Genomic DNA, 20,553 nt, shown 5'->3' on the forward strand with positions numbered 1-20,553 from the left:
GATTGCATTGATTATAGTTCCCCAATCTTTCAAAATTGGTTCTTTTTTTCATAATTTTATGTTATTTATATGTTATAAATTATTCTCCTGATTCTGATCATTTCTCTCTGCATCTATTCATACAAGTCTTTTTCTAAAACCATTTCCTTCATCATTTTTTACTGCATAATTGCATTTCATCACATTCATATACTATAATTTGTTTAACCATTATCCCATTGATGGGTACCCTGCTCTCCACTTTTTTTACTATTCAATTTGTAATATTAGAATAACATTAAGGATAATTTTCTAAGATTTGATCAGAACAGAATGCTGCTTTTCTTGAATTTAGGATCTATATCCAAAATGACAATATGTTTCTCAAGTAAGTATCCTATTGTCCTGTGATTTTGAGGATCCAGGTTCTATAATAACTTTCTGCTTTTTTCTTTGTTTCTGACTTGGGGTCTACAGGTCCTGAGTTTGCTGATGTTGTGTTTCTGGTGGATAGCTCTGATCACTTGGGGAGTAAGTCCTTCCCCTTTGTGAGAACTTTCATAAGCAAGATGGTCAGCAGCCTGCCCATTGAAACCAACAAGTTCCGGATCGGCCTTGCCCAGTACAGTGACGATCTGCACCGGGAGTTCCTGCTGAGCACCTTCAAGACCAAGAATGCCATGTTGAACCACCTCAAGAAGAACTTTGAATACATCGGCGGGTCCCTGCGAATAGGCAACGCTCTAGAGAGAGTCCACAAGACCTACTTCTCAGGGTCAGCAGAGGAAAGAGACAAGAAACTATTTCCTCAGATTTTAGTTGTCTTGGCTTCAGGCATATCTGAGGATGATGTGGTAGGACCTGCAGAAGCCTTGCAGAGAGATGGAGTGAAAATCATCGCACTGGGGATGCAGAATGCTTCTGAAGAAAATCTAAAAGCCATGGCCACTTCTCAGTATCACTATAATCTTAAGACAGTCAGAAATGTGGGCACATTTTCAGAAAACATGACCAGGATCCTTAAGGAGACAATAAAGCACAAGGAAAGAATACAAGATGTTGATGAAGTGGGTGAGTCAATTGGCAAAAGTCATATGAGAGATATCTAATTCCTTGGAGGGCTCATTTAAAAATTTTGAAAGTGGCATAGATAAAATATGTTGTGATCACTGGTCTGCATTCCTTGCAGCATTGTGCATCCTGAAAAATACAGTAGATACTCAATGTTTGTTCATGCATGGATAAATCAAGACTTAACATGTTGATAATCTTATCATGATCTATTATGTAGGCATTCCTCCCATCTGGGCAAATTACAGCCCAGTTACTCTGTACGACTGTTGCCTAAATCCCATCCATGCATCCTAACATTGTTTCCATGTGTTCTATCTTAGTGCAAAAGTCAAACAGCCCATGTTGTTGTTCCATGATTAGCCAACTTCCTTTTCTGGTCCTCTGTGTCTTTGATCATGTCTTTGATCCACTTATGCGTGTCCTTTTTGATTAGAGCAATTAGGATGGTGCCATTGTGCATAGAGGGCTGAGTCCGGAGTCAGATATGACCTCAGACACTTACTAGCTATGTGACCCTGGGCAAGTCATTTAACCATGTTTGCCTCAGTTTCCTCATCTGTATAATGAACAGGAGAAGGAATTTAACACATCTGTAACAAAACCTTGTGTAATCTAATGGGTAAAAGATACCTTATTAGAGGAGAAATTTTAAGGTCACATTTTGCACCACCAAATCATATGCTTTTTAAAAAATCAATAAGCAATAGAAACAAATGAACGTTATATTCCCTTTTATTTCTTTGTTAACTGCAAAAATCATTTGCAAAAGCCTGTTTATTCTCATTTTATATTTTCATCAAGGCTACCTCACTAAGTGCATAGATGTCCACAACAAAATTTTTAAAGCTGAAAAAGTTGGCAGATTTGTGCATCTTTGTGCACAATTTGTGCAGATTATGTATCTTTTCCACTTTTTGAAATCTTCATCTCTTTGAAATATATTGAAAAATAAACTAATGGTTCCTTTAAAATTATGTTGCTTCCAGCATAGATTTAGATTTCTCCAAATCATGTTTTTGGTTGGCAGACTCAGCTGTACTTCTTTTTTGTTTTTTTACAAGGCAATGGGGTTAAGTGGCTTGCCCAAGGCCACACAGCTAGGTAATTATCAAGTGTCTGAGATCAGATTTGAACTTAGGTATTCCTGACTCCAGGGCCCGTGCTCTATCCACTGCTTTACCTAGCCGCCCCTCAGCTGTACTTCTTAATTTCAATTCATTATCATTATCAGTAACCCACTGAAATGGTGGAATCTAAGGAAGAATAAAATCGCTGTAGAAAACTTAGACAGTCTGTTCCACTTCAGATTATTTCCAGTTTCATCTACTAATTTCTTCTTTTTCATTTTCTTCTCAACTTCTTTTCACTCTTTTGTGAGGTGAAGCTGATGATAATTTTCTTAATTGCCTGTTGGGAGATTTTACAAGTGAATTTATATTTTAAAGTATCCCTCTCTGTTATAATCTTGCCTTTGCTTGGCAAGGAGGGCAAACATTTGTTGTTGTTTAGGCAATTACTGGACTTTCTCCTTTATTGTGGTAGTTGTTTTGATTTCTCTAAGAAAAGGTGTCTCTAGGAAAGAATGAAGGAAACAGAGGCAGCTAGGTGGTGCAGTGGATAGAGCACTGGCCCTGGAGTCAGAAGGACTTGAGTTCAAATCCAGCCTCAGACACTTAATAGTTACCTTGCTGTGTGGCCTTGGGCAAGCCACTTAACCCTATTGCTTTAAATAAAAATAAAATTTTTAAAAATGAAGGAAAGAAATACATTTATATTTCACCTACTGTACACCAGGAACTATGCTGAGTTCTTCACAAAAATTATCTTGTTTGATCCTCACAACAACCCTGGGAGTGAGGGGTCATTATTATCCCCATTTTACGGTTGAGGAAACAGAGGCAGGCAGAGGTTAAGGGACTTGCCCAGGGTTACTAAGCTAGCAAGAGTCTGAGGTTAAATTTGAACTTGGGTCTTCCTGACTCTGGGTCCACCTTTCTGTGCACTATGGCACTACCTAGAAACTTGAAAGTCATCGGTATCTATATCTTTACTGTTAATTCATTTAATGTCCTTGCCAAGCAGAAATAACATGGTAACCAAGGGAAATGCCAGTTTTGACTATAAATTCACTTGTTATACCTTTTGACAGAAGGGACCATCATCTAATGGGGTTGCATTTTGGGTTAGAGCTTCCATTTTTAATTCCAATCCTTTCTTTTGCAGTGAAATGAGGAGTGAATTCAGAGCCAATATTGGGTTCTAATCCTGTCTTTCCATACTCACACTCGACTTTTGTTAAGTCTTTTAACTCTTGAGTCTGAGCTTCTACTTTTGCACAATGACAGGGCTGGATGAGATGATGTTTGCATTTCCTCCCAGATCCAAATTGATGATCCTATGAATCCAAAACAAACAGCAACAATCCCAGTTTTTCTTTTAGTCTTGCTATAACCAGTCAATAATCTGACTGCATAGAGCTTCCATGCTCATTTAGAAATGACTTCCATATTGGCAATTGCTTCTTTTCTGGCCGTAGATGTTGGAATGCTGAACTTGGAATCAGGAAGACTCGAGTTCTGATATTGCCTCAGCTGCCTATAGTAGCTATGTGACCTTGGGCAAGGCATATCTATTTGATGCACTTTTACCATTCTCATCTGTAAAGTGGGGATTAGTTACCAAGATAGTTGGGTTTCTATCACTTAACATTCATTCTTTCATTTTGGCCCCACAACAATCCTGTGAGATCAACAATCATCAAGAATCTGTAATTTGTGTCAAGAGAACTGATACTATTCGCACCTCATCTATCATTTATAATCTCAGAGAATGCTTGAGGCAAACAAAAGTTAAATGACTCACCCAAGGACACATAGCTAAGAAGTGCTAGGAGGCAGGATTTGAACCCAAATCTCTTGAATTCCAAATACCAAATGAACTTAACGTCTTTACTTTCTTAATGTTTTTCAAGTAACTGAAATGTCTTTCATAATTACTTTTACTTCATTTTAATTAGCAATTATTTCATAATTATTTTTTCATAATCACTTTCATATTATCTGTCTTCACAGAAGTAGAGAAACAGGCTATATTAACCTCTTCTTTTGTCCTCACAGTATGTGAAAGAGATTCCTTGGCGGACATTGTCTTCATATTGGATGAATCCTTTAAGGACAGAAGAAGCTTGGAAAACCTTCAGAGTTTCCTAGAGAATATCACAGCCTCCATGGATGTGAGGACAGGGTGTACCAGGATAGGTATTTTGAAGTTCAGTGACAAGGCAGAGGTGGTGACTTCTTTGGAAACCCATGTGAGCCATGCTGAGATGGTACAGGCCATTGGAAGTCTCTCTCTAAGGGATGGAAAGGTCTACCTTGGGAAAGCCTTGAAGAAGGCTAGAGAAGTCTTTAGCCACAGCAGGAAGGCCCAGGGTGTGCGACAGATAGCCGTCCTGGTCACTCATAGATCATCAGAAGATGAGGTAAACAAAGCAGCTGAGGATCTTCTGCTGGAGGGTGTCTCCATCTTTGCCATAGGTATTGAAGGCTATAATGCCACCCAGTTGGAACAGATAGCATCTTACCCTCCAGATCATTATATTTCTGCCCAGAGGAGCTATGCAGATCTAGATTCTTACAGTGTCACTTTTCTAAAAAAACTCCAGTATGAAATACCGTATAGGATGTCCATCCAACACGAACAAACTGAACGTTACAAAACAGGTATGTCTTCAGTTCCTCATTTTCAAATTTGTTCTGCCATAATTTTGATTCTAGTTGCCCTAGGTGAAAGTGTGAGTGTGTGCGTGTGTGGTTGTGTGTGTGTGTGTGTGTGTGTGTGTGTGTGTGTGTGTGTGTGTGTGTGTGTGTGTAGCTTTGGTAAGTTGTTATTAAAAAAAAAAAACTTGTTCAAAACCTCCCCACCCACAATGAACAATGATCAAAGAATACAGAGTGTTCCCACAGTCTAGGTGATTTTAAACTATTAAAGCTTTATTTACTATCTGACTTTAATTTGTCTTTTCTCTTTCTCCATCATCAAGTGAGTGTTAATCTTGTTTCTTTTATTAAAAAAAACTCTCTAAAGTTGTCTCAACTTTAAATTATTAAAGCCTAGAGAGACATGCAAATTAAAGCAACTTGGATACAGCATCACCTCAAATTGGCAAAGATAATGAAACACAAGAAAATAATGTTGGCAAAGTTGTTGAGGAACAGAGATATTCATTGCTAGTAGAATTACCAATTTATATAATTTTTTTTTGAAATTGCCATATTTAAAAAAAATTCTTAAACATTCACTTTTAAAATTTCGGGTTCCTAATTCTCTCTTGCACATCTCCTACCATTGAGAAGGCAAGCAATATGATTCCAATTAGTATGATCTTTTGGGAAAGCAATACTTTTTTTGCTGTAAGAGATAACTCTCTGTAAGGGAAAATCAGAAAGAGAAAGTAAATGGGGGGTATGTAGATGCCAGAAAAAAACAAATGATAACAATAAAAATTCATTTAAGAAAAAAAGAAAAGCAATATAACTGTGTTGTAAAAGATAGGGGAAATAAGTAATATCCCTTGATGGAATAATTTTATTGTTGACAATAAATTCTGAAAGTATTATCAGTAACAATATTTCAAATGAGATATCCATTATTAGTAATTGCCAAAAAAAAGAAAAAGAAAACTAAAAGTCATCTAAATGTCTGAAGAAAACAGAATTCTTAAATAAATTGTGACATATTAATGGATAGGGATTGATCTATGATTTCCCTAGCATAATGAATTATAAGATGAGGAAATTCCATCATCCTGTGAAGGTCCACCTTTCCTTCAATTAGAGTCTTATATAGTATATTAAAATATAAATGCAAAGGGTTCTTAACCTGGGGAGAACTATTACATTTTTAAAAATTTGATAATCATATTTAAATATTTCTTTTGAAATCCTATGTATTTTATTTTATGCATTCAAAAACATTATTCTGAAAAGGGATCCAGAGATTTTACCTAACTGCTAAGTAAACACAAATGTACTGAAAAAAAATAGAGCCTCCTGCTTTATGTATTGAATTTACTTGATTTAATTGAGAATTATACTAAATATATATATATATATATATAATATATATATATATATATATAAGAATTGGTGGTATTCATGTTTAATTTTAATCCCCTAATCAATGATCAAAAATCCCCACAACATACTAACATTTAGCATACACTTCCAACCAGGAAGAATATTTAAAATAAAGCAAAGGAATTTTGAAGCAATTTGGTGGGACATTTCTGATCTTGCTATTTGCATTGTCTTTTCATTTGCCTTCTGAAATCCAATTTACTAGTAGTAAATTGCTTTTACATGATTTTTTTTGATAATCAAGCTTCCTATTCAAATGGTTTATGTAGAAGACTTTCAAAGGAAAAATTCCTTTCTTTGCACTCACTGGAGTTGAATAATTAGGAATTTCTACAGTTATAAATTTTGAAAAATGTTATAAAGAGATAAAGTTATTTGAATATAATTAATTTGTCACTTGTATTTTTCCTTTAACTGGGCATGACCTCTACTAAGGTTTTTTTCATTCCATTTTTTCCTAAAATGAATAACAACTAAAAAATTGCCTTTTATTTATTTTAAATATATCTTAAACATATTTGGTTTATATCATATCCCTAGATCAAATATAAACTCCTTGAGGGCAGGAACTAGTTAATTTTGGTTTTGAACCCTTAGAATTTAACACTGTACCTGATTGTTTTTAAAAACTTAATTTTCCATCTGGAAATTTGACTATTTACATGTATAAATAGCTCTTACATACAATCTTAGTCCTTTTTGTTTGAAGAGGGCCTCCAAGGTTCCAATGATCCCCTAGTCTACAGCTATGTTAGGGATCCAGAAAGCTGACTGAAAGGAAGTTTACTTTTTAAAAAAATATTATTTATCTAAGGCAATGGGATTAATTAACTTGCCCAAGGTCATACAGCTAGGTCATTATTAAGTGTTTGAAATCAAATTTGAACTCAGGTCCTCCTGACTCCAGGACCGGTGCTCTATACACTGCCTTACCTAGCTGCCCCTGAAACATTTCTTTGAAATTTCCAAAGCCTTAATGCTTTCTTCCCAGATGCTCTTTCTGAGAACTCCAATATTAATAGTGTTTAAACTTTTTATTTCCTTACAGGTTGCATTGAAACAGAAAAGGCTGATATCTACTTTCTCATTGATGGCTCAGGAAGCGTTAAAACTTACTTCCAAGAAATCAAGAATTTCATGATCAAGGTGACACAAATGTTTATTGTTGCCCCAGAGAAGGTCAGATTTGGGGTCGTCCAGTATTCAACCAAAAGCCAAGAGGAGCTTGGCATTGGTGCATACTCTAACAAGGTGGACTTAAACAAAGCCATTCTCAATATCCGGCAGATGGGAAAGAAAACAAATACAGGAGCAGCCCTGAATTTCATGCTGCAAGTAATACAAGATGCCAGGAAGAAAACAGTCCAGCGATATCCCCTGTCATCTCCTTGTCTTGACAGATGGCAAGTCCGATGATGAAGTTGCAGAACCAGCCAAGAGGCTAAGAGATGAAAACATCACCATTCATGCAATTGGTGTGAAAGGAGCTAAGATAAAAGAGCTGGAAGACATAGCAGGGTCAAAGGACAGAGTGAAATTTGTATATAATTTTGACTCTTTAAAAAGCATAAAAGATGAAGTTGTTCGAGGCATCTGCCAGGAAAGAGGTAAGAGAAATCACTTTGTCCCATGTATTTTCCAGATGATAGATAGATAATAACCACTTCTTTCTTAGATGTCTTCAAGCAATGGTTGGATAATAACTTTGGGAATGTTATAGGTAGAATTCGTGTTCAGATACAGATTAGACAAGATCTCCTTTGGATTTCCTCCCAATTCCAAGACTGTAATTCTTTGAATTTCTTTTTCTTTCTTTAAATTATTTTTTTTTTTGCTTTTGCAAGGCAATAAAGTTAAGTGACTTGCCTAAGGTCACCCAGCTAGGCAATTATTAAGTGTCTGAGGTCAGATTTGAACTCAAGTCCCTCCTGACTCCAGGGCCAGTGCTCTATCCACTAGCTGCTCCATATTCTTTGAATTTCTAAAGTAGATTTATGAATTCTCCTTAGAAAACTCAAGAAAAAAATTTTTATAGAATGATAATTTAGAATAATATTTTTCTATTACATCAAGAACTCCTTGGGACTAAATGATTAATTTTGAATGGAGCGTATACTCTTTTTTAAAAAATTTTTATTTATTTAAGGCAATGAGGTTAAGTGACTTGCCCAAGGTCACACAGCTAAGCATTTATTAAGTGTCTAAGGTCAAATTTGAACTCAAGTCCCTCCTGACTCCAGGACCCGGTACTCTAGTCACTGCACCACCTAGATATACCCATATTCTCTTTTAGGTCCTAATTTACTTTTCTTTCTTCTCCCCCTACATCCCCCAAAATACTTTCTTTGAAATTTAATTTAATTTTTTTCATTAAATTTGAAGTTCCAAATTGTCTCTCTTTCTCCTGAGACTCTTTTAGAGGAGGTTATCATTTAACACACACACACATATACACACAGTTGTATATACATACATACATATATATATATATATATATATATATATATATATATATATATATATATATATATATACATAATGTGTGTGTGTGTGTGTTTGTGTAAAACCATACTGGGAAGCTAGGTGGCTCAGTGGATAGAACATTGGTTTTGGAGTCAGGGGGATGGGAGTTCAAATCCAGCCTCAGACATTTGCCATTACCAGCTGTGTGATTTTGGACAAGTCACTTAGTCCTGATTGCCTTGTATCCAGGGCCATCTCCAGTCATCCTGATTCATATCTGGTCAATGGATCCAAATGATTCTGGAGGAGAAAGTGAGGCTGGTGACTTAGCACAGCATCTCCCTCACTGAAATCCAATTCATGTGCTTTATCATGGGATCACCTCCCTGATATCCTGGTCTTTTTCGAAAATGAAGGACAGGGGTGGCTAGGTGGTGCAGTGGATAGAGCGCCAGCCCTGGAGTCAGGAGTACCTGAGTTCAAGTTCGGCCTCAGACACTTAATAATAATTCCCTAGCTGTGTGGCCTAGTCAAACCACTTAACCCCATTTGCCTTGCAAAAACCTAAAAAAAAAAACTAAAAAAAAAATGAAGGACAAAACATTATTAAAACCAAGCCATGCTATATCTGAAGGTAGATAGCATCTTCTTCCATAAGTCTTTTGTAATTGAATTATAAAACTCAAACTAGCTTAGTTACTCCCAGGTATACTTCAAACAATATTGATGTTGTAATGCTTTCTTGATTCTGCTGATTTCTATCTTCCTTATTTATTGAAAGTATTCCATGTTTTTTCTAAAATTAACTAGCTCATTATTTCTTAGCACAGTAGTATTCCATCAAAATCATATACCACAATTTGTTTAGCCATTCCCCAGTTGATGGGCTTCCCCTCAGTTTCTAGTTCTTTGCTATCACAAAGAGCTGTTATAAATATTTTAGAACATATAGGTTTTTATCCACTTTCCCTGACCTCTTTGAGAAACATACTCAATATGTTTACACAGTATTCTAGCTCTTTGGGAATAATTCCAGATTGTTCTTCAAATGGTTTGATCATTTCACAGTTTTACCAATAGTTTGTTAGTGCTTCAATTTTTCCAAATCCTCTCAAACATGTGACATTTTCCTTTTCTATCATTTTTAGCCAATTTGATAGATATGAGGTGATATCTCCAAGGTGTTTTAATTTTCACTTCTCTAATCAATGCTCTAAGCATTTTTATATGACTATACATAGTTGTGATTTCTTCATCCCAAAACTGATGATTCTTAATATTCGACCCCAGAATACTTTTCATTGAGTTAGTGTAGTAGGGAGCAACTTTCAGGATCTGAAAGAAAGGATGCATCATAAAATTTGAGTTGATTTTTTATAATATGATTTATTGTTTTAATGACATTTATTTTTGCTATCTTTTTAGTTTGAAAACTGTCTCCTGGATTAACATCATTTTTTTTAATAACCTACAGACTGTAAAGACAAAAAAGCAGACATCATATTTCTGGTGGATAGTTCTGGAAGCATAGGAAATGAAACCTTCAATAAAATAAAAATATTTATGAAAAACCTGGTGGACAAGTTTCACATTGATATTGATCAAGGACATATTGGTGTCATTCAGTTCAGCGATTCTGCCAAGAAGGAATTTGCCCTCACTGAATATATGAACAAAAGAGACATTTTTGATGCGATTGACAGAATGACGCATATTGCAAAGAAAACCTATACAGGAAAAGCACTGAAATTTGTGTCTGATTACTTTGAACCCTCAAAGGGGGGACGTTCTGGGGTCAAGAAGTTCCTTATCCTCATCACAGATGGGAAGGCAAATGACCAAGTTCAAAAACCAGCTTTAAATCTTCGGAATAAAGGCATAATTATTCTCTTGGTTGCCATCTTCTGGTCACGATCACCTCAGCTCGAGGATATCACTGGGGATGCAAACTTAGTTTATTATGTTGAAAAATTTGATAATGTAAAGATACTTGAAGATAAGCTGGTTTTTGATATATGCACTCTCCATGGTAAGTGGTCCCATTTTCATTCAAATGACTTGAATGTAGTCTTCTAGAATATGGGATGTTAATACTTCTTAAATGATTTTTGGAATAATAATAAAAAGCACAATCTTGATAATAAATTAGAATTTATAATTCTAACCAGTCCATGGATATAATTAAAACTGCCTTTGGAAAAAATTCTTTTTTTTTTACTCTACAAACTCTAAAAACTCTGGTTTTACTCTAAAGACTCTGTTTTTTAACCAAGGCTGTAGTAGCCATGGGTATTAGGAATTAAGAATTTGGTCTAGTAATGTCACAAAGGGCAGCAAGGTGGCACAGCGGATAGAGTACTGGGTCTAAAGTCAGGAAGACTCATCTTTCTGAGTTCAAATCCATCCTCAGACATTTGCTAGATATATGACCCTGAGCAAGTCACTTAACCCCAATTGCCTCAGTTTCCTCATCTTTAAAATGAGATGGAGAAGGAAATAGCAGACCACTCCAATATTTCTGTTAATAAACCCCTAAATGGGTCACAAAGTCAGACATGACTGCAAAAAGACTCAATGACAACAAAATATCATAAAGCATGAAGGGAAACATTTTGATGTTCCCAACATTTTTCTGAGAATAAGTTTCAAGTCTTAGAAGAGATATATTATTGATGTAATATTAAAATGTACAGACAAAATTAGAGATCTGTGAATAGTATGGTGGGAGATGGAAAGACAATATCTTCATTTTAAAATTCTTCTATTCCTTTCTTCCTCTGCATTGTCCTGTAGACTCGATCACAGATCTTTCTTTCTAGTTTTAAAGGTTTTATATTTGTCCTCCAGTTGAGTCCACAGAACAAGCTCAAGTTTCCAGTCATTTTGTGTCTTTCTTATTCTACCACTATCAAGTAGATATTATAAAACATGTAGAGTTAATGTCAATGGCAGCCAATGCTAAAGAGAGCAAGCAAAGAATACATCAATCAATATGCAAATTAAAGACAATTGTGGGTTTAATCTCACCCCATGAGGCTTATCTAGTTCTGAGAGAGAAAGAATCCCATGGTGTATCTTGGGTGCCACAGATTAAACCCTAACCTCAAACACAAGGCAGGTTTAACCATGTGGTCTTGTCTTTCTTTTCCAGATATATGTATGTTTTTCTGGATGTGAATGAGTGAAATATCTTAGTTCAGATGCTGACCTTCAGTTAGTTAGTTAATTAGATTTTCTTCAAATATCAGTTTGGAAATGGCATAGTATAGTGGACAGACAACTTAAGGGAATGTCCAAAGGAAGGCAAAGGAAAGGCATTTATATGGTAGATGGAAGGAAGTTGGGAATGGAGAAAGAGCCAGAGTGGGCATGATAGTTGTTGATCTGTGGGAATAGATTTTTCTTTATTTGGCCCCAGAGTGCCAAAGTAGGAGCAATAGGGAAAGTCACAAAGAACACTTTGAGGTTTGATCTTGGGGAAATCTTGCCATTGGGTATCATTGTCCAAAAGATGAATCGGCTACCTTGGGAGGTTACGGGTTCTCTCTCCCTGAGCATCTCTGAGCAATAGCTAAGTGACTACTAGTAAATTAATTCATGACAGGAGTCCTTTTTTCTAGGATGGATTGGTCTGAGTGGCAGCTAAGGAAGTTTCTTCCAACTCTGTTCCCACTTTGTTTGAGAGAGGAAAGTTTCCATTGGTCTTCCTCTCTATCTTTGACTTGTTATATATCTGTTCATGATGCTCTGTCAATCCAATTGGTTAGTGGTATCCATGGTCAGTTTGGTCAGTTTGAGACCAAACTCAGGTGAGGTTTGTGGTTGCAGAGAAATCTAATCTGCTGTATGTAGTCTTCCATGAGAATTGCCTCTTCCCAGCAGAGGCTGTAGGATGTTGACTTCATGACCTTTATGAGGAACTCTTTCTTCTTCTTGCAGAATGCAAACAGTTTCAAGTGCTAGACATTGTATTTGTGCTGGATGACTCTGCGAGCATTCATTCTCATCAACATGAGAGTATGATCAACTTCACAATGCATTTAGTGAACAAGGCGGATGTTGGCAGAGACCGTGTCCAATTTGGAGCCCTCAAATATTCAAATGAGCCTAAAATTCTGTTCTACCTTGATACCTACCAGACCAGGGAAGACATCATTAAGGCACTTAAATACCATAAAGGACATGGAGATACTTACACAGCCAAAGCTCTGAACAAGACTAATGAGCTATTTACTGAGGGACATGGCAGTCGAATCAAGAGAGGCGTCAAGCAAGTGCTCATTGTGATAACCGATGGGGAATCTCATGATAGCAATCTTCTTGTGCCCACAGCCAAAACACTAAGAGATAAGAGCATCATCATCTATGGAGTGGGTGTGGCTGAAGCTTCTGAGAAAGAACTCCTTGACATAACGGGCTCAAAAGACAATTATTTCATGGTAGAGAATTTTGAAAAATTGAAAGAACTTTACCTCCCCTTTGAGAAAAAAGCTTGTGACAATGCACTTGATGGTAAGTTGATGCTTTAAGAGGGCCCATGCTAAATCTGCCTGAAACTAATATGAAACGACCTTAAGGATGCCTCATACTAACCCTGTGACCTTGGTTCAGTCCTTTGGGGTCTTTCCTCATCTCCTTCCTGCTCAAAATCTATGATTCCACGAATCTTCCAGTTCTTAATCCTCTGAGTCTACAAATGACTTTCAGTCTACACATGAGTGTCAGAGGTCCCCCTAATTTTGTCGGTTCCCACTTTGTTTGAGAGAGGAAAGTTTCCATTGCTCTTCCTCTCTGTCCTTGACTTGTTATATATCCATTCACGATGCTCTGTCAATCCAGTTGGTTAGTGGTATCCATGGTCATTTTGGTCAGTGTGAGACCAAACTCAGGTGAGAAGGTTTGTGGTTGGAGAGAAATCAACTTTCCACCAGCTCTTTATTCCAACACATCTTCATAAGCACTGGGTAAGGTGGAAGCAAGTGTTCTTATTTTACAAATAAGGAAGTTGAGGCTCAGAAAAGTTAAATAACAAATCCTGAGAGAGTGAGAAGGACTTCTAGTAATTTTATCCCTTCACTTGGTGTCATCTTTGACCTTTCATATTAATCATCTACACTGATATTCTAAAATTGAAGCAGGTGGTTCCATAGTGAACAGAATACTGGTTCTGAGTCTTGAAGACCTGAGTTCAACTCTGACCTTAGATACTTATTAGCTATGTAATCCTGGGTATGTCACTTAACCTCTGTATGCCTCAGTTTCCTCATCTGTAAAATAGGAATGATACTCAATAACATTTTCCTCCCAAGGTTGTGTGATAATCAAATGATTTAACTATAAAGTGATTTGCAAATGTAAATGAACACTCTAAAATGCTATTATTATTATTACTATTATTATTTTTTTCATTAATCTTTCCCCTTGGGGCAACTAGGTGGCACAGTAGCTAGAGCACTGGCCCTGAAGTCAGGAGGAACTGAGTTCAAATCCAGCTTCAGATACTTAATAGCTACCTAACTGTGTGGCTTTGGACAAGTCACTTAACCCCATCACCTTACAAAAAGCAAAACAAAATCTTTCCCTTTTCCCCTCATTCTCTGTGCACCAAATTTTCTTCTTCTGTCACTTTCACCTAACTTTACTCCTTGGTGGGTCCATCTGTAGAATATACAAAACATCTGAATTTAGGAAAGATACTACCTCCTCCCCTTTCCTTCCCCTTTTCTCTTCCCCTCCCTTCCTCTCTCCCCCCTCTCAATATATATGTATATAATATAGAATTTTGTCTCTTTCTTTTTCAGTTTGTGAAATGAAAAAAGCAGATGTGTTTTTCCTTTGTGATGGTTCTGATTTGGTAACTGAGCTGGAATTTGGCAAAATGGTTTATTTTTTGGCAGAAATCATTGATAATTTTGATATTTCACCCCAAAACATACATATTGGGATGTCTCAGTTAGGCACATTTCAGCAGGAAATAATCCAACTGAATGATACCTTGGACAGAAATGAGCGGAAAGCTAAAATTTTGGCTGCTTTAAAGCGCAATGGAAGACCTCGACTAGAAGACGCACTTCACCACATGAAGGACATATTTGTTTCTGGGAGCAGGATCATGACCGGGATCCCTCAGATACTGTTTGTCCTCCTGTCTGGGCGACCGAAGGGAAGCATGACCATGGTCACCAAGGCGGTAGAAAAACTGAGAGAGCTTGGAGTGTGTATCGTAGCCTTAGGGATTGGGAATGTTCGGAATGATGAGTTTCTCCATATCACGCACAACCCTGAGAAGATCATCACAGTATCTGACTTGGATAACTTGAAGAAAGTAGATGTGAAAAAAAGGGTCATCCGGGAAATCTGTAGCAGCTGTCAGCAAAAGAGTAAGTGTCTGCCTTTGCCACTGTTTTTTACAGTTTCCAGTTCCCTGACAGTGTGCCATGACATCCCTTTTCCCTATTCTTTTGATATGCCATGGAGGAGGGGCAAGGAAGTAGTCCTATCTACTCAACACCATGGTAGAGGCACTGAGCTGTCCTCAGGATCACTGTCTAGTTGCCATCAATTATCCCCTTTGTACCACACCCTTGGCATGAAAGTAAGGCAGGAGGGTGGCGTAGGGCAGGACCAGTTTTCTATTTCATGGATTCATATGATTCGTGGAATCATAGATTTTGAGCAGGAAGGAGATGAGGAAAGACCCCAAAGGATTGAACCAAGGTCACAAGGTTAGTATGAGGCATCCTTAAGGTCGTTTCATATTAGTTTCAGGCAGATTTAGCATGGGCCCTCTTAAAGCATCAACTTACCATCTATTTCATGAACTCACATCTATCCTTATATCCAGAGACAAGTAGGTGGCATTGAAGATGGAGAGTTGGACCTAAAATCGGGAAGACTTGAGTCCAAATTCTGTTATTTTTGAAGTTGAGAAGATTGAGGCAATCCCAAATGGCTTGGAAGCTGAAAAAAAAAAGAAATTCATAATTCTGTAACTGGCTAATTCTTTCCTTCCTTTCAATCTCTCTTCTCTTTCCTTGAGCCTATACATTAATGGGTGGTTATTTTCCCTCTCTATCTCTAGGTTGCTTTTTGGATACTGTTGTGGGCTTTGACATCTCTACTCATCAAAGAGGGCAGACCTTGTTTGAGGGTCATCCATACCTTGAATCTTACCTTCCAGGCCTTTTAGAGTCTATAAATTCTCTAAGAGGTGTGTCGTGTGGGAAAAAGACTCAAGTTAGTGTGGCATTTAAAGTGAACGCCGATACCAGTTTTGAACCCAGGTTCCAGATCTATGAAAAAACAATGATGGAAACCTTAAGACGGGTCACAGTCAGTGGGCCATCTCACCTTCAAGTGGCTGATCTAGAATCACTTTGGAGAGTATTTAATCACTCTGAAAATCATGGAAAGGTAATTACTATTTTCTGGGTCCATCTTGGTATTCTTTTCTTAGTCTTCCCCATATCAATTCATTTTTAGCTGCCATATCTTCCCCCATCTCCTTCTTCATCTCTCTCTAGGTGATGCTCATTTTTTCTGATGGTCTTCAACATGGGACTGAGGATCTCTGGAGGCTTGAAAAGAAATCGGCTGAGCTCAGAGAACAAGGTAACCAAGTGAAAAGTGTCATAGAATGTATTCAATATCTTTCAACCTGCCCTGGATCTTGACATCTGCTGATAGTAGCAAATTAGACCTTTTTAAAAAATGTTTCATGGGCCTCCTTTCCCTCTTCCATGAAGCTCATTTAGGAAGGTACTAGAGCTCTTCATGAGGGGAATTGCAAGGAATAAGTATCTGGTTGTTAAGCCTACCTTTGTAACACAAGGGATGATTTTCTTTCAGTTTAAATCTTTGTATTTGTTACAGGAGTATGCACATCCATGATTTCCCAGGAACCACATCTCTAGAAGGTTAAGTTTTGGCTTAAAATTTTGTTTATTAAAACACTATTACTTAGACTTGATTTGGGTTCCTATTTGGGTAGAAATGATAATATTCTATGATCACACAACCCTAATTCAGTCTAGAATCTCAGAGATCACTGTGATTTTGCCAAATGGGAGTCATTTCCTTCCAGATCTGTAGGTCTTGACAGAAAGAGGATCCAGACATTAAACTGGGTCTCAGAAACTTCAGAATTCCCTCCCATCCCTTACTTGATAGTGAGCAGCTTACTTTCTACATGAGTTCTTCAAGAGTTACAAGATGGAAGGCATCCTATTTGCTAATGATCTAGTGGTTTCTTTAGAATACCCTCAGGAATCAGTGAAGAAACATTCAGAAGATTAATAATTTTAACAAAATTGTACTCTATGAAATAAACTCACAAGAGAAAAGTTTTTTCATATGAGAATAACAAAATTCAAGAGATAAAAGGAAAGTCAACTTCATTGAAAATAAATTAAAAAATTAACAAAGTATCACTTTTATAGATTCAATCACAAAATGTTCCATGAAGAAATTTTAAAAAAGCAAAAATAGTTTCAGGAAGTTCACAGTGCTCATGACTGGACTGAGCTAATAAAATTATATATATACATATATATGCAAGATGGATTCTCTGACTTCTTTTTAAGTTCCAATTAAATCATCTTCTATTTTAGTGCCTTCCCTCTCTTCATTCCTATTTTTCCTACACACACACACACACACACACACACACACACACACATTGTAGTATAGTTTGTTTGCTTGTTGATGCCCCTTTTGTGAGGGCAAGGACTGTCTTTTCCTTCTTTTTGTATCCCCATCACTCAGCACGGTGTAAATGTTTCTTGACTGACTGAATTGCACATTTAATACTATGCCAAGCTAGCAAAGGGATAGTTTACAGAACATTTGTAGAAGTTAGAATATGGGGGGGGGAATGGGAAAAAAAGGTAGAAATGGTGAAGGGGGAAATGGTATTACCATACCTCAAACTATTTTATAAAGAATGACTTAGCAAAACCATTTGAAAATAATTAAAAATGGAAAAGTAGGGGCAGCTAGGTGGCGCAGTGGATAAAGCACCGGCCTTGGAGTCAGGGGTACCTGGGTTCAAATCCAGTCTCAGACACTTAATAATTACCTAGCTGTGTGGCCTTGGGCAAGCCACTTAACCCCATTTGCCTTGCAAAAAAATGGAAAAGTAAATTAATGAGACAGAAAAGAAAAGAGAGTCAAAAACAATAGTTTGACAAATCTGAAAGCACAAATTATCTAGAAAAGAACTCACTATTTGATAAGAACAATTAGGAGAAATGGAAAGTAATGTGAAAGAAAATTAATTTGAGAGCAACACCTCACACCACATTCCACCTCAGTGTAGTGCTTGATATATATAAGGAGAGCTTAAAATAGGCCTCTTGCGTGATTGGTTAATTAGAAGACATGCATTAATTGAGACTGCACGGGGTCCGATTGTGGGAAAGACATCTATTTTGTGAGGTATTTTGTTTTCTAATTTGGACCCACTTATGTTTTGTCTCATTTATGTTCATAAGGGTTGATGGGTTTGTTTGTTGTTGGCCTGAATGCCACCTCTTATCATGAGGACTTTTCAAGCATTGAATTTGGAAAAGGATTCGAATACAGGACACATCTAAACCTTAGAATGAGAGACCTGAGCAGCACACTGACAAAGTACCTGGTGAGTTACTTTGATATGGGGAACCAAAGTTCAGGTGATTTCAACCTTTATGGGGGGGGTTACTTTTTCTTGTATTTAGGTGACATGAGTACATAGTTGTCTGAATATTATTTCCTCCTGAACCTTCTTGGTAGCATCCAACTAAGCTACTCAAATGCATATAGGATGACAAAATAAAGGTAAAGTTTGTGCTATCAAACTGCATATCAAGTAATTGTTCCCAAATATTCTTTACATTTGACCAGAGTATCAGGAGCTATTTTGGTGAATAAGTGGATCAATAAGTCAGTCAATGAACACTGGCATCAGGAACTGTGCTAAGCACTGGGTTACAAAGAAAGGCAGAAATTACCCTTTCCCTCATGGAGATTACATTCAGATGGGGGGAGGCAATATAGAAAATAATTAAGTACCGACAGTCTCCCTTCCTATGGAGGCAAGTCTTCCTCTGAGTAAACTCTTGCCATCTCCAAAGTTACCCTTCCCCAACCCTAATGATCATCTCATTTGGAGGGTTCAACTGGATTAGGGGAGAAACGGTTCTTCTGATGAAGAAGTTGCCCTGATAGAAAAGATGGATACTTTTTTGCTGTTTTTATGAACAAAGATATTCTTAAATATGTGGATATGAAAAAAAATCCCAGAAGCAGAAATTACTGACTAGACCAAGAGGGCATTCCAGGACCCTCCATGGTGAAAGGTTGTGTTTGGTGCTCAAGGATGGTGACGAGAGTTGAAGGACCACTTCAAGAGACAAGACAATCATTGAGAAGGTTGGGAAAGATCAGAAATAATCACTCCTGCCTCTCCATCAATCTGTCAACAAGCAATTATGATGCACTTAGAGAGTGCCAGGCACTCTGCTAAGTAGTGGGGATATAGAGAAAGGCAAGATTAATCCCTGCCCTCAAGGATCTCACAATCTAATGGGGGGATAACATGCAAATACATAAGACCTTTTGCAAGGTCTGACTTCAAATGTGACCTGTGTATAGAAGACAAATTGGAGATACTCAACAGAAAAAAGGCAGCAGCAGTAAGGGGGATAGGGAGAGACTTCTTGAAGTTTATGCTTGGGGGAAGCCAGGGAAGCCAGGCAGTGAAGAAGGGGTAGAATATTACAGGCATGGAGAGCGGCTGATGGAAATATCCAGAGCCTGGAGATGGAGTGACTTGTTCAAGGAACAGCAGTGGTGCCAGGGCCACTGGATTGTTGAGTCTTGAGAATGAATAAGGTATAAGAAGACTGGAGAGGTAGCAGGGGGTCAGGATATATTTATTTTGTATGCATCCTGTGAATATGTTTCATTGCCTTAATAGAATGTAAACTCTTAGGGTCAAGGACTGTCTCATTTCATCTTTATGTCCATTAAAGTATAGTGGCCTAGTACTGATCTGTAGTATTTAATAAAGACTCATTTGGTTTGACTCCATTTGGGACTCTAAAAAAAGTATCTGAACAATATTGGTTTTTTTAGAGGGGGGTATCTTTTTCTTAAGAGGCAACAAGGAAGTATGGTGTATAGAGAGCACTGTGAAGAAGACTTAGTGTAGAGACTTAGAAAGATCTGAGTTCAAATTTGACCTCAGACACTGAGTATATGTGTGACTCTGGGAAAGTCACCTAACCTCTGATAGCCTCAACTCCCTCAACTGTAAAATGGGAATAAATTGCAGTACCTACTTCCCATGGTGGTTTTGAAGATCAGATGAGATAAAATTTGCTAAACCTCTTAGCAGAGTGCCTATTATCATATACAAATGCTATTACCTTCCTTTTCTGGAAAAAGGATGCTCACTCTCGTTCTCTCCTCTCTAGGACAATATCGCAGAAAGACAGTGCTGCTGTGCTCTTTGCAAGTGTTCAGGGGCTCCAGGAAGACAAGGATTCTTAGGACCAAGAGGCTCAAAGGTACTTCGAGAATTTTCATTTGTGTCTTGATCCACTCTGCCTGTGACCCAGTTCTTGTTGCCTTTCTCTGTGACTATCTTTCCAAACGGATGGTCCATCAGGTGTGCCATGGGGCACAATGGACTTTGATGGAATTGTTGTGATTGATTCTTCAATCCCACAGACAATGAGCTACAAGTAGAAATGGATTCTCAGAGCACTTTGTCTCCAATAAATGTTTGAGGTGAAGACTCATCCTAGACCTCCAATGTCTTGGTGACTCTATGGAGAGCCTGCCAGCCATCAAAGCCCATGCAGATGCATAGATTCCTTCAGTAGAACCCCATTCCTCAGGAGAGGATTTTTTTTAC

At 37.5% G+C, this 20,553-nt stretch overlaps 1 protein-coding gene across 1 annotated transcript in view; it reads left to right on the top strand.

Moving 5' to 3' along the window:
- Positions 1-459: 459 nt before the first annotated feature.
- COL6A5 (collagen type VI alpha 5 chain) overlaps positions 460-20,553 on the top strand; it is a 93,287-nt gene continuing 73,193 nt past the window's right edge. The window contains 11 exon segments of the mRNA XM_074195784.1: positions 460-1,050; positions 4,170-4,775; positions 7,240-7,547; positions 7,549-7,798; positions 10,129-10,683; positions 12,594-13,166; positions 14,456-15,034; positions 15,736-16,067; positions 16,178-16,265; positions 18,146-18,291; positions 20,111-20,203. Of these exon segments, the coding sequence (XP_074051885.1) occupies positions 549-1,050; positions 4,170-4,775; positions 7,240-7,547; positions 7,549-7,798; positions 10,129-10,683; positions 12,594-13,166; positions 14,456-15,034; positions 15,736-16,067; positions 16,178-16,265; positions 18,146-18,291; positions 20,111-20,203 (4,032 nt within the window). The 5' untranslated portion in view covers positions 460-548.

This window comes from Macrotis lagotis, chromosome 7 (assembly GCF_037893015.1).
Source record: "Macrotis lagotis isolate mMagLag1 chromosome 7, bilby.v1.9.chrom.fasta, whole genome shotgun sequence".
Classification (NCBI taxonomy): domain Eukaryota; kingdom Metazoa; phylum Chordata; class Mammalia; order Peramelemorphia; family Peramelidae; genus Macrotis; species Macrotis lagotis.